The 14,849-nt window shown below is 41.4% G+C and overlaps 1 protein-coding gene across 2 annotated transcripts in view; it reads left to right on the top strand.

The window, feature by feature from the left end:
- Positions 1–14,849, top strand: part of SLC22A23 (solute carrier family 22 member 23) — a 109,783-nt gene that overhangs the window by 79,752 nt on the left and 15,182 nt on the right. Inside the window, exons 5-7 of one of the 2 annotated variants that reach the window (XM_077353074.1) lie at positions 8,604–8,731; positions 10,423–10,545; positions 14,184–14,286. In XM_077353074.1, the coding sequence (XP_077209189.1) occupies positions 8,604–8,731; positions 10,423–10,545; positions 14,184–14,286 (354 nt within the window). The remainder of the gene's footprint in view (positions 1–8,603; positions 8,732–10,422; positions 10,546–14,183; positions 14,287–14,849) is intronic. The other variant, XM_077353075.1, reaches the window with a different exon arrangement.

Here is a 14,849-nt window from a genome sequence, read left to right as displayed (position 1 = left end):
AAAAGCATTGAGGTTTAGACTTACTGCACAGGTGGATTGCCTCCCTTGTAGTTATATATCAAATACTCCAAAGGGACAAATGTGCTCCGATTACTTGATTTTCCACACATTGATTGTCAGCATGTGCTTTGACCAGGTATGCCAATACAAAACCAGTCCAGATCTGGTCTGCAGCAACAATATAGGCTGCAGTTGGCAAGGCTTCTGAGACACCACTTCTTAGGGCTCAAATACTTGGCTGGGGTTATGAAATATTAACCTGAAATTCTGTAGTCAGTTTCTTAATCGTTGCCGCAGATGAACTCTTAGAATCAACATTACTGCTTTCTCATTACTCTCGCATTTTGACATATTTATTGACCCACTATATCTTTCTCTGGACTTCGATCCCAGAAATTGAGTCCAAACAAATAGCTTGTTATTCTTGTTTGTCTCTGGAAACTGTTAAGCATTTTCATTAAGCTGTATGTTCATTTACTGCTTATGGACCTGACTTCTATTCCATGCCATTGTATCTGAAGAAGGGTGTGTGCACACGAAAGCTCATACCTTGAATAAAACTTTGTGGGTCTTAAAGGTGCCACTGACCTGAAATTTTGTTCTGCTGCTTCAGACCAACACAGCTACCCAGCCTGAATCTATCTGTATGTTACTGGGAAAAGAAGAAGAATTGGTTCTTAAATGCCACTTTTCTCTACCAGGAGGAGTCTCAAAGCAGCTTACAATCCCCTTCCCTTTCCTCTTCCCACAACAGACACCCTGGGAGGGTGGTGAGGCTGAGAGAGCCCTTATACCACGCTGGCTCTTGGAGAGATTTAAAACATTTATGGCTACAATGCCATGGATGCTTCTTTGTATGGATGCTCCATTTAAGTGGAGATGATCTACTGCTGAGAAATTTGGAATGTAAGGTTGTGGATCCTATTTACCCTTCACTTGACAATAAGCTGCATGAAAACCCCTGAAATCAATAGGTGGTAGGTTTGCATGGATTAGCAGCTTAAAACGTACTTCAGCATGCCATGTTACAAGCTCATAGTATTGATAAGGGAGCAAGACCTGGAAGCAAAACAAGGAAGACCTTCCTACATAGAAACTGCTACTTGCATGGTACCTGCATAGGACTTCATGTGCTGCTGGCAAGCTAGAACCGGAGATTGGAGAACACATTGCCTTTCCCCTTCCCCCCACCCCCAGACTACACTGGAAGAATCCTGGAATAAGCAAAGGATATAGTAAAAAGATGTATTCTAACATCTTTCCCAAAGGGGGGGAGCTAGCAAGAGGAGATGCAAAGCAGCTTATAGGTAACACAGCAATGTAATTTGTGATTTGCATAATTAGCAGACATTTGCATAATGAGCCACTTAGTTCACCTGGGTATAGGGAACTTTTAGATGGCGCCCCTTTGATTGGGACAACTCTAATCAGAGATTCTTGATTTTAAATCCCTCCCAGGTGGGTCTGTTTATCACTCCCTGGAGAGGTTCCCCCCCCCCAAAAAAATGTAATGACAGATTGTCTATTTTCAACCATCTTTCTGAACTTCTGGGTCTCTCATTGTCTAGAATTAATCGGAAGTCTTTTTAAAATCTTGTCTCATTCTCATGCCTGTATTAAGGTTATGCTTATTTTTACTCTAAGAAAATTCCATCTATGACATGTGCAAAAAGAAGGGATTTTAAATTTTGTAGTATTTTTATAGAGGGTGTTCAAGGAATTAACTGTCAACTAATTAGGAATCAGGAAGGTCCCTGATCTTCAGCATCCTAGCCCTTACCAAGCAAGTAAACCAGAAAAACCATAAATCCAAACTTTTGATTAGCTGAGTTCATGGAACAAAATCTCCTGTTTCTTTAGGAAATGATTCTCTTGTTTTAGAGATTCTTGAGTCAGTTAAGGACCAAACTGAGACTGATTGTATGTTATCTTTGCCAGATTTTGCTAAAAAAAAATCAATTAACAGCTCCTATCAATAACCCCCTTCATATTCCTAGCTATTAGCCCCCTCAAGTGGAAGCCCAACTGATTGATTTATAAAATCTGAATCCTTTTAGACCCACTGACTTCATCCAGTTTTCCTTTAGTGGACCTTTCAACTCAAAATAACCCTATGCAGCCTATTAAAATACCCTTGCTTCTTGTTTTATCAAATTGTTCTCAAGTTGAGCGTTTTCACATCTCGGCAGCTGGTCAAGTTTCCAATTTTTTAGTAGTTTCCAGTTGCTCAAACACTTTTGATATTATTTTGGCCCCAGAAACTTTTTACCACTTTGGAAGGGAATCCTTACCTTTTGCTCTGGAAGTCTATAAAGGAAACATTAGATATTGTCTGCTTTATGGAGCTCCGATTTGGTTTCCTGTTCTTTTCTCTAAAATTAAATCCCTACAATCAAAATTTATCCATGCCATTTTTCAAGCACTTAATTGGATTGATCTTGATTCTGTGTCCTAGTTAGCATGAAATTTAGATTTTTTCCCCCTACTAGACCAGGATTTTCATCCTGATCTTTTAAAATGAACTGAACATGATCCTTCCATGTCCTCTTGAACAATGACGGTAGTTATTTTACTATTTATTTATTATATTTATATACCGCCCTCCCCTGAGGCTCAGGGCAGTTGGAAGACTTAAACTTGCAAATTCCTTACCCAAGTTTTCTTTCAGATCTCCCTCTAATTATACCTAACAACTTAAAACAACTTATCTTGAGATATGTAAAAATGCCAAAAGGAAATCTGCACCCTCGATCTGAGCACCCCATCTTTTCCAGTGCTTCCAGATTATTTGAAATTCTTAACTATTCTAACTTTTTGAACACTTTTCTTCAAGATCCTGTGTGGTTTAGCAGTTATAGAGCAGCAGACTCTAATCTGTAGTTAAGGGATTTGATTCCCCACTCCTCCACATGCAGCCAACTGGGTGACCTTGGGCTAGTCACAGTTCTCTTAGAGCTTTCTCAGCCCCACCCACAGGGTGTCTGGTGTGGAGAGAGGAAGGAAAAGCTGCTTTGGGATTCCTTCAGGTAGTAAAATGCAGGGTATAGAAAACCAGATGCTCTTCTTTTTGGCCAGACATGCCTTTCCTCTTAATGAATTATTTGACAGATTCTCAGACCGATTGAACAGAGAATCTGCCCGTATGGAACTGAGAAGATGGCAACACCCATTTTTTAATTTAGTTGTGGGTTATATTCTTCCATAAGATCTTCTTTTATTTCTCTATAAATTTAACGCTTTCCATTATGTTCACAGATATATTTGCTATCTGGAAAAGATAAGGCTGTTGTTATAACCATAGCTCATTATTTAACTTCTGCCTTGAAGATTCATCCCCAAGTATAATTAATTCACAACTAAATGCTTATTTGCATACAGGTGTTCTTTTGCACTGGAACTGCCTTGGGATCACAAAATTAAGATCGTATCTGCTTTGGGTGTGAAGGTGTCTTATCTTCATTGCACAATTGAAATGGTTTAATAGTCATTCCTTCTCCCTTAGAAGGAACTGCAGTCAGGGAAGTTCTTGGGATCTTTACCGGAGACTTTTCAGCAGCCTCACCATTTCAGATTCCCAGAATTCATGCCCCATAAAATGGTCCTACATTGATATGGCTCTATATTCCAGGCATCAGCATTGTGTCTGCTTATTTGTACAGTTAAATGTACATTTAGATGTACAGTAAAAATTCAACTCATCAGTGACAAGCATTTGGGTCAGAAAGGTGGCAGTCCTAGTTTTTTATGAATTTCCTGGATGCTTTCAAAGAGAGAAATGGAAACATTAGTTTTGTTAACGTGTTGGCTTGCCAACTGGCCTAGAGAAAAAGGTTTCTTGAATGGAGTCTTAATGTGTTGCTGTTTTCTTTTACGCTGAGGCAAGCTTCAGCTGCTAATTTCCACAACTTTTCTGCATGCTAGATGGCAACCGTACTAATATGCTTCTTCCCCACTGAGCTCCTTCCTTTTCTTTCTTTTTTCTTTTCATTAAATCTCTTCAAGCCCCAGTATGATATGTAATGAACAGGGAACCGAATAACTTAAAACTGGGATTCAGGTCTAGCTCAGGTTCATTTATAATTTTTGCTGACTCTTTTAATTCAGGCAAAAACTTTGAAAAATGGTTTGGTAACTGGTTCCTTTATGTTTCTATATTGGTTGATGTGGGGCTTGCCTTTTGCACAGCTTGCAACTCATCACATTGAAGGCCATTAGGCAGTGCTTGCAATATCACCTTTTTTTGTAGGTTTTGCTACCTTGCTGTCATCTGACAAAAGAAAAATCTTGGAGAGTGCTGTGATATTAACAAGGGATTCAGAGTTGGTACATGCCTGTATCAGTGTATTCAGCTTCTCTTTTAATATTGAAACCATCAGTTATGCAATTTCAATTTTAATCAAACTGTGTTTAGTCTTGATTACAACATTTGAGTCCAATGGTACCTTTAAGACCAACAGAGTTTTATTCAGGGTGTGAGCTTTCGTGTGCATGCACACTTCTTCAGACATGAAAGCTCACACCTTGAATAAAACTTTGTTGGTCTTAGAGGTACGGCTGGACTCAAATTTTGTTCTGCTCCTTCAGACCAACACCTGAATCTAGTCTTGATTACATCACTGAATCTAGTTGTGCCAGGTTTAAATCCATTTAGTGATTTCTCCAATTATTGGTTCCATGTAAAAGAGTTAAGAGCAGAAATGGAAGATCGCACCTTGTCTCAGCAGTCTAATACTGCGAATATAGCTATTTTTGAATGCAACACATTTCTATTTCTTTTAAAAGAACCCTGAACTGCCAGAGAAGAGAACGTAAGGCAATCTGCACGTGAAAGCTTGTACCCAGAATTAAGCTTTGTTAGTCTTAAAAATGCCACTTGACTCAGACTTTGTTCTATGCCCGTTCTAATTTCGATTGTACCTGATCCACTGCAACGTCTATTTTAAATGGCTAAAAAGACAGAACAACAAAAGATTAGGAAAACTCAAAACTTTATTTTTCATAAGGGACAAATAAAAAATCTAGCAAGAACTATCAGCTTAATAATAGCAATCTTCCCCAGCCAAGAACTGTGAAATGTTTTCTGCTTCTTAAGATTTACATTAATAGACCTATAAAATGGATTTTATTGGCCTTGTAAAGTCCTTCTATATCCTCTGCTAAATTAATCCCTATATACCAAACGGGTTTTTACAAATTTTGCCAGCTGCTTTTATGTGCTCATCATGGTTTTTGCCTAATCTGAAAAATTCAGGTCCAGTAATTTGGTAATTTTTGTTTGTTTGTTTTGCTGTATTTTATAGCCAGAAAGGGCTCCATATTCCTGAATCAATTCAAGTACAGCATGAAATAGATGCTACAGGACAATTCAGTGTCAAGGCAGTGTCACCTGTGTAGAGTGAAATTATTACTTGCACCCACTGATAGTCCTGAGTCTTTAATTTAGGGTTTAATTACACGAAGAAGAAGAGTTGGTTCTTATATCCCACTTTTCTCTACCAGAAGGAGCCTCAAAGCGGCTTACATTCCCCTTCCCTTTCCTCTCCCCACAACAGACCCCCTGTGAGGTTGGTGAGGCTGAGAGAGCCCTGATATTACTGCTTGGTCAGAACAGCTTTATCAGTGCTGTGGTGAGCTCAAGGTCACCCAGGTGGTTGCATGTGGGGGAGCAAGGGATCAAACCCGGCTCACCAGATTAGAAGTCCCCACTCCTAACCACTACACCAAGCAGATAGATTCAGGTGGGCAGCGCTGTTGGTCTGAAGGAACAGAGCAAAGTTTGAGTCCAGTGGTACCTTTGAAGACCAACAAAGTTTCAATCAAGGTATTAGCTTTCATGTGCAGGCACACAAAAGCTTATACCTTGAATAATCCTAAACATACTCTATTAGGCATAAGTCTTATTTAATAGACTAAATAGGATTTGAGTAGGTCTTCTTAGGATTTTCTCTATTTTGTTCGAGTCCCTACATTGCCTCTCTGCAACCCAGCATACAAGTTCTCCTCCTCTGGTCCTCCAAGGCAATTCATGTGTTTGTTTGTTTTTTTTGTCATTAGCTGTGACCACTAAAATACAGCTCATTGACTAAAGATCCTGGTTGGGATCAGTTAAGCTTGTGAGCCTTGTCTTGTCTAAGTCTGTGTTGTTAGAATATGCACCCGCTGAATTGTGACCTTTCTGTTCAGTATGGGGACCTGCCATATGGGGACCTGTTCAGAGTTCCCCATGAGAGCGCCATTTTAGAAGCATTGCAGGGGCCTGATTCAGACCAGGATCACCGCATGGGGAGAGGGATCCTGCTTTCCCCCCTATGCTGTTTTCTCGACACAAAATAACTTCAAAAGGCATTATGTACTGCTCTGGGAAGGGCTGTATGTGCAAATGATAACTGGGTTGCTTGGAGTCATAGAAATGCTTGGGGTCGAGACAGGAGCCCCACCCATGCTATGGTCCTGATCTGAACTGGGCCCTTGCAGATCTTTGAAATTGAATTCCTAACAGCTGTCATCCTGCTGGAAGTACCCATAGTGACCATGTTGCAGGTGTGGAACATGTAGTTCAGCCTTAAGGAACATCTCAGAATAGAGTTGCAAGTCCCCAGATGGGGGCAGGGGATTCCCTGGTTTCCCTATGGTAAGAAGCTAATCCTTCCATAGAGGCTTTGCCCACAAACCAGAGCATCACCCTCAACATGCCTACGTCACTTCCGGGTGATGCACGCATGTCATGTTTATTTCTGGCTTCTCCCCTCCCCACTCCTGGTAAATTCCCCCCCCCCATTTCCTGCCGACTGGTCCAATGGACATGGCAACCCTCTCTCAAAGTCATAATCTGAACTAAAAAGCTAAACATTTCTGATTGGAAGAAAATGGGTCACACTCAAATTAATAATTGAAATATGAGCACTTCAAAGATTCTGTCTTAGTCTACAGTTTAGATAGATCAGAGGTCACTAACGTTTTCTTTAATGAGAGCTATTTCTGAGTGATGAGAAATATCCTGAGCTACTTCCCCCACCAGGCACGTTGCCAATTTTTATTTTGTCCTAGAAAAAGACCATAAACTGAGAAGAGCCTCAGAAATGAAATGTTGAACTGAGCTGCATGGCCTTTTTCCATCTTCTCCTGGGTCTTCTGGGGGATGCACAGTCTACTCGGCAGCATATGTGAGAAATAGTTTATATTTGTGAGCCAGGTAGATGAAAGCAGCAAGAAAATAATTATTGTGTTGAACGGTCTCTCACTTCTCACCATCCTCCTCTGATTTGCTAGGAAGCAAAAACATGGCATGTTATAAACTAATGATTCTATTGCATTTTTGCCTGGGGAGCTGATCTTTATAGTCTGGGGATGAGCAGCAATTCCAGGAGATTTCCAGGCCCCACCTGGGGGTTCACTGTCCTGGTCTAGAAATATTCCTTGAGGTTTGGAAGTGGGGCCTCAAAAGGGTATAATGCCTCTGCAGCCACCCAACCAGCCACATAGCACCCCCTGGCCTATTTCAGGTCAAGAAAACATTGCAGAGAGGAGGCAAGGTTGCCAGATAGATGTAGATTCATGTTCTGGAATTCCACATTTCCTATGTGTGCATAAACCTGACCAGGGTCAGGATTGGTGTGCACAGAGAGACCTCCTCTTAGGGTTGCCATCTTCCAAGTGATGCACTAAACCCACACCAAACCATGAGCTATCACCCATTGCATTACAGCACGCAACAGGCTTTACTACTAGCTATATATAATAAATAATGCCCATACAATTCAGTATTGAAACTTGTCATACTTGATGATGTTTAAATAAGATCAGCTGTCCTTTAGAGATTTGTGTGTGTCCAGGTGGACTAGAGTACATTCCTTTCCCCCTTTTTTGGGGGGGTGGGGGTGGACACTGTTTGCTTGATTACTATATTCATCCACAGCTAGGCATCTGACATCTTTGGCTGTTACTCTAATGTTTTGGCAACAGCTTGCATTTAGATCTCTTTCAGCATCCTTCCTTAATGTCTTTTAGGAGGGTCTGTTCTTTATTGAATGGTGTTTCCCAGGCTATTACTACTGGTTTGGGTGTTGATGGTTCAGAAGAGCTTTTCTTCCTGTGAACAAACTCTCTCTTTCTGTACTGGATTAGCTGTATACATTTATACTTTTAAAAAAATAAGACAATATAATAGAGCCTCTTGTGGCTCAGAGTGGTAAGGCAGCAAACATGCAGTCTGAAAGCTCTGCCCATGAGGCTGGGAGTTCGATCCCAGCATCCAGCTCAAGGTTGACTCAGTCTTCCATCCTTCCAAGGTTGGTAAAATGAGTACCCAGCTTGCTGGGGGGTAAACGGTAATGACTGGGGAAGGCACTGGCAAACCACCCCATATTGAGTCTGCCATGAAAATGCTGGAGGGCGTCACCCCAAGGGTCAGACATGACCCAGTGCTTGCACAGGGGATACCTTTACCTTTACCTTTAAGACAATATAAATAATATTTTAATAATATTTAAAAACTTTAAATGCATTGTAATAATCAGGGTTCAACATACACATCAGCTTTGCTCTTGTGCTATTTGAAACGACAGTTGTTCCTGTTAACAATGATGTCCTCTTCATTTTTGAAGTATTTTCCCAGAGTCTCTTCGGTGGCTGATGGCCACGCAGCAGTTTGAAGCAGCAAAAAAGCTCATCCTTCACTTAACTCACAAGAACAGGACAAACACAGAATGCGATATCAAAGGAGTGATGCCCGGTGAGTTGATTGTGATGCCCTGTGATAACACCGGCATAGGAACTGTTTTTATGCTGTACAAGCCCCCTCCCACAAAACTGAAGTCAGCCCCTGAGCAAAAATTGCATGCTGTGGCTTGCTCGGCCTTTTTGGAAGAAAATGAATCTATTCTCTGTAGCTTATTGCTGAGTGCGTTGGAAATGTAGTTTTGTCTCTGCCTTGTCTTCAGGATGTTTACACAAAACTACATGTGATATAAAGAAAATAATGGGTTTCATGCCCTCTCTGAAGTTTTGATGAAGGATAAGATGTCATTACTGAATAAAGGCTTCAGTTGTCATTCCATGCCTCAGAATGCTGAAGTAAATTTTGAGGAGCAATGGGATGAGCAGTAGGCCACTTTTCAATTTTATGGAATCTGTCTCTGCAGCTGTATACAAATTAAGAGACATATTCTGTAATAACATTCGTTGCAGATTTGGGTCCATTACCATTAGGACATGGGACATAACCTGCTTGTTGACAATCCCATATTATTTTCCTCTCTTTAGTGCTGTAGGAAATATATCAGGAAAAGACATAATGTGAGGAAGTAGGGAAAGCACATCTTTCTCTTTTATTTTGCCAAAGCGAAATTAGCCTCAAATCTGGGGGCAGGATAATAAAATCCTGGTGATGAATCACTGAAACCATTTCCTAATTTATATGGAGTTGGTAGTACATACCCTAGAAAACAGGAAAGAAAATAGTTACAATTCACAGTAATAAAACAGTACTCTAGTGGAAGGGAGCTTGTTCACCATCAAGTGATGGTCAAGAAATGAACGTTTCTATCTAGGAAAGATTTGCATACTTTCCAGTTGCAAGTTTCTTTGGTTTTTTTACACGGCAGAATCCTAGCAGCTAATGGCATGAGTCAAGAGAAGACATTCCTCTTAATAATGTTTCTATATGCCTGAGTGTTAAAAGAGCTCAAACAGGACCATGCTGTCTACAAAGCACCTTAAGATATGCCCCGTCTAGACTGACACATCATCTACCATAGAACTAATTCATACCGCCCACACAATGTGCTGTAATGTCAACTGACTTGATCGGCAGTGATGTTTGCTGGTCAAAGCTATTCTCAGTTAGATTATGGTCTGATTGAGTAGAACATAAATTAAGAATGTAAGAAAAGCCCTGATGGATCAGTCCAGTGGCCCATCTAAGCTAGTATGCACCAGCCATTTGCCTTGAAGAGCCACAAATAGGGCACTGAGGCCAAGGCCTTCTCCTGATGCCGCCTCCTAGCACTGGTATTCGAAGGTTTACTACCTCTGAAGGTGGATGGCCTCTCCTCCATGAACCTCTGTAATCCCCTTCTAAAACCACCAATGCTTGCGGCCATAAGTGCATTCTGTCGTGAGGAAATTAGTGTCATAAATTGAAGTTGGCCTGCAGTTTACAGATATAGGGCTTCCTACATTTAGCAGATTTAGATTATCCTACGGATGTCCTGTGACAAGGACTGAATAGGAACATCACAGCCTACATACATTAAAAAAAAACCCAACTATGTGGGCATGGCCTAATCAGGAATTGCTTCTAATGTTCAGTGGCAGGTTGTGAATTAAGTCCCGTGGAACATGCCGCTCCCCTTTCTTGTCCTGACTTTCTCTCGGTCAATCCAACAAGCTTTATTTACCTATTTGGTTGGCTCCTTCTCACAGGCCACAGGTGGTCCCCCACAGCTCTGCCAGGAAGTGAGGAAAACAACAACCCATCACGGAGCTCTAATGGGCTTGCGATCAGGGAGTTCCAGATGGGGGATGTGGGAAGCAGCCAGAGTGGAGGTAATGTATAAACACATTTTCTCCAGGCTGCAGTGTGCACAGGTTCCATCAAGGCCCTAGATCCATCCACTGAAAGCTGAATTCTGTGTTCAGCAGCCTCACATGTTAATTAGCAGCAGCACTCCATTCTACCTAAAAGGTGAGAGTCAAATCTTAGGAGCGTTCCCCTCCCCATATTTAAAAGAACTCCCTGTGCATTCAAAGGTGGTGTGTCAATAATATAATGTCAGGCTAGAGACTTCTCCCTAGCACAGGGGTCCCCAAGTTTCTGAGCTTGTGGGCACATTTGGAATTGTAACACAGTGTAGTGGGCACAACACAAAATGGCTTCCAAAGGAGGCAGATCCTTACACATAGAGGAAGCCCAAGTGGAGAAGAGAAATAATTTTAAAAATACCCTGGGAAAGAAAGGTGAAAGAAAATAAACACTGCAGTTACCACTGAAAACATGTTGTTCTGTTCAGCATGGCCAATCAGATTTTCAGCAGCAAATCAACCCAACTTGGCCCCACCTACTTTTATTTTATTCATTCATTCATTTGATTTATATACCACCCCTCACTGTAACTTTCTAAAAACACTTGATGGGCATCAAGGAAGGTGTCAGCAGGCACTCCAGCGCCCTTGGGCATGACATTGGGGACCTCTGCCCTAGCACAGGGGTGGCCAAACTGTGGCTCTCCAGATGTCCATGGACAGGGGATCATGGGAATTGTAGTCTGTGGGCATCTGGAGAGCCAGTCTGGCCTCCCCTACTAACAACTTAGTTTTGTAGAACGAATGAATGGATCATAAAAGACCATTAGTCTTGTAGCTTGGCTCTTAGATACAGACCAGGAAAGCACACCAAAGCAGCTTCAGAGCTGAGATATACATAAAGAAAGAGGGCTTGGACAAAACACTCCTTCTGAACAAACTGCTTCCTTAGCAACTTTGCTTTTGGTGGGGATTTCTCTTGCAAAATCTATGGCATTTGCAGTTACCTATTTTTCAGATGTGTTAATGTTTGTGCAAACTTACCAGGTGCGTTGTGTTGTTTATAGTAAGGGAGGTACTGTATAAATTCCTTGCTATGCCAGTTGTTTGTTATCTGCCAACAGGAATTTGATCTAGCAAACCATCCATGACATTCTGGATGGAAAGAATTCAAAAAACAGTATTAGGGCAGAAGCAACCTTTAGAAAGACCAGTTCTGAAAATGTAGATGGAATTGGGGCAGGCATCCTGGCGTGTCAGTGTGTGGCAGCCTCAATATAATGGCTCCAAAAGGCTGGATTTAGACTTGGGGTGAAATCTAGGTTAAAATTCTGGCTCGGTGATTAAGGACAACTTGTGACAACATTTTTAAGACTCACAGTATTGTCCAATACAGACAACTAACATATTGGATCCATTACTTACATGTCTTTTTCTCAATGAAGACGTACCCTAGAGTCAAACATTATTTGGAGCTCTGTCAATGTAACATCTTTCATTGTGAAAAGGATACGAGATGGAGAAACCATCTCACATGACTCCTGCAGGGATATTAAGATATGAGTGTAGGGTGCATTAAAAAGCTGTTGTTGCAGCAACACATTTTCAAAGTTTCAACACAGTTGCTTTAGGGACCAAGCCTATGCAGAACTACTCAGAAGGTAAGTCCCATTTTATTAAGGGGGCCTTACTCACAGGAAACCGATCTTAAGATTGCAAGGTGAATTCTCTCTCCAAATTCGTGTCCCCAAAAGCAACTTTAAGGGTAGCAGAAAAGGTTGCCAGTATACATGGGAAATTAACTCTGCACTGAAATATGTAAAGAATGTTTGTTTGTCTCTTGAGCATGTCGCTGCTGATGTGCTATGTTATATGGGGTCTCTTATTTCTTAACAAATGGTGTGATTTCTTTAGGTCCCTACTTGTTTTCCTATAATGGCCTTGAATTTCAAAGGTTACAAATAACAATGCCTGTGGTGTTACAGGAAAGGTTGCAAGAATATGAGCAAAACATCTTTTTCCCTTTTGGACTGGTCCCCATGTCATTGCACGAAACATCATCAAACGAAATTTCCTGTCCATATGTCTGTGGAAAAGAGGAAATCGAGTTGCTCCCAAGTTTAAGAAATGCTGATGTAGCCAAGTGTCACAAGATCAGGATTTAAAAAAAAAACAGGGACAGTAAAAAAAAAATCTTTATTATGGTCAGCGAGTGTTCATGATGCAATATGCAAGTTTTTGGGTCACACACAATTCTTCCCTGGGCAGAACATTGTACTGTTTTTTACTGTAGAAAGGGATGCATATTTCTGGGCCAAGATATGATGCTGCAGGAAGTTGAATCATTCGAGTGGAAATGGAGAAAGCCACCGTGAGCTAATTACACCCACCTATCTATGTCAGTTATACATCTCATATTGAGAGTCTTCATGTTTAGAAAAACAGTATTTTCCCTTGAATTATCACTTGAAGGCGATTCTTATTTTCAACAGGCAATGCAGTAAAAATGTATTTGGAGCTTATTTCACCCCTATTTCCAAATCCTATTCTGAAAATGACATACCTATCTGAAAAGGACTGGGCAGCCTTTTATCTTCAAATTCTATAGGAATGTGTTCAAGGAGAAGGGAAGGAATCAGCTAAGGTGGAGTGCATTCAGGCATCAAGTAGGAGAAGGTATACTGTTCTTTGTGTGCAGGGATCCAATAGCAGGTCAGCCTGGCCCATTACTATGATTATGACATTCCACAACGAAAACAGAATGTTTTTTCCCCCATGGTTGATAATATTCTATGTATAGCATGACCATGTTCAGAGAAGGACGACAAGGATGGCTGAGGGGTTGAAAACCATGCCTTAAAGAGGGGAGGTTGAGAGAGTTTTATATATGCATCCTGGAGAAGAGGAGGGCAAGGTGGTAATATGATAGCTATATTTAATTATGTAAAAGGTAAACATGTTGAAGAGGGGGCCAACCTGTTTACTACAGCTGTAGGGACAAGGACTAGGAGCAATGGGTTCAAATTACAGGAAAGAAGGTTTCACTTAAAGATTAGAAAGCATTTTCTGCCTCGGAGGGCGGTAGACTCTCCTTCATTACCAGTTTTTAGGAGGAGATTGGATGAGCACCTGTCAGGAGTGTGTGATTGTTAAGTCCCCAAAAAGGTGGGAGGCTGGACTGGATGGCCCTCTGTGGTCTCTACCAGCTCTGTGTGATTCTAATAGCACAGAATCTGGAAAGTAAAGTAATTTACAAGTTTGCATTCAAGACAAAAAAAAATGATGTTTGAGCACAGGATTAAGGAAGATGTAAACGAACCGGAGACCCACACTGATTTGCATGAAGAACCTTATTCTCCAATCACAAGTTGTCCTCCCCTTTCTACCTCCACTTTCCCCCACCCCCTCCTCTTCTTCACACTCTGGATCTAGGCTTAGAATTTAGATATATACTGAACTCTGGTTTACCTTCACAGTAAATAAGCTTGAGGAGTCTGTAGTGAGCCTATATCAAACAAATAAAATCTGCTTATTATGGACTCTTGAAGGAAGAAACAGAGAAGTCCCTGGCTCTAATCAGAACATCCACATACCGCTGCTTGTCAACTCTGTTTTGTCAAACAAGCAGCATTTTCAAACGTGAATTGTTGCTTTCATTTCAGAACTAGAGAAAGAGCTTTCCAGGAGGCCGAAGAAAGTCTGCATCATTAAAGTGGTAGAAACCAGGAAACTCTGGAAGAACATTGTTGTGTTGTGCATAAACTCGTAAGTACCACTATGCCCCCTGTCCACTGTGTTGTGTTAGTGTCCACAGGCAGTGACAAGGAGATGGAGAACAACCTGTCTTTCAGCACTGGGGGTGTGTTGTGTAAACAGTGAGAGATCTGGCTGTTTTTAAAGTGGACATTGGTCCTCTGAGCAGACTTGCGGTAGAGCTGTACTTTCGACCCACAATTAGTGTTAGGAGAACTTCCGTAGTGAGTGTTCTGCACTAGTACTTGGGAGAGGAGAGTTTAAGTCCCCCACTCAGACATGAAGAACACGTGGTGCCCAGTCATTCTTTGTCATCTCCTGGTAAGGACTCCCGCACCACCAGCAAGTGCTTTCCTGCTGCCACTCAGGGGGGGGGGGGGGCTTACAAATGGGGGGGGGCATCATTAGCATCCTAACACACTGATTTCCTTCCTTGTGCATCAAAAAATGACATCAGCCTGTTGCCAGGGGATTCACTTTGAAGCATGTGGACAGTGTCCTCTACTAAAGTGGAAACTCATTCAAGATTTCCAGAGCTCAGAAGGACATGGTTTCAATGTCCTGAGTCTTTCCTC

Source organism: Paroedura picta, chromosome 9 (genome assembly GCF_049243985.1).
Source record: "Paroedura picta isolate Pp20150507F chromosome 9, Ppicta_v3.0, whole genome shotgun sequence".
Lineage (NCBI taxonomy): Eukaryota > Metazoa > Chordata > Lepidosauria > Squamata > Gekkonidae > Paroedura > Paroedura picta.
The sequence above is the reverse complement of the archived record's forward strand: the minus strand, read 5'-3'. Positions and strand labels throughout refer to the sequence as shown.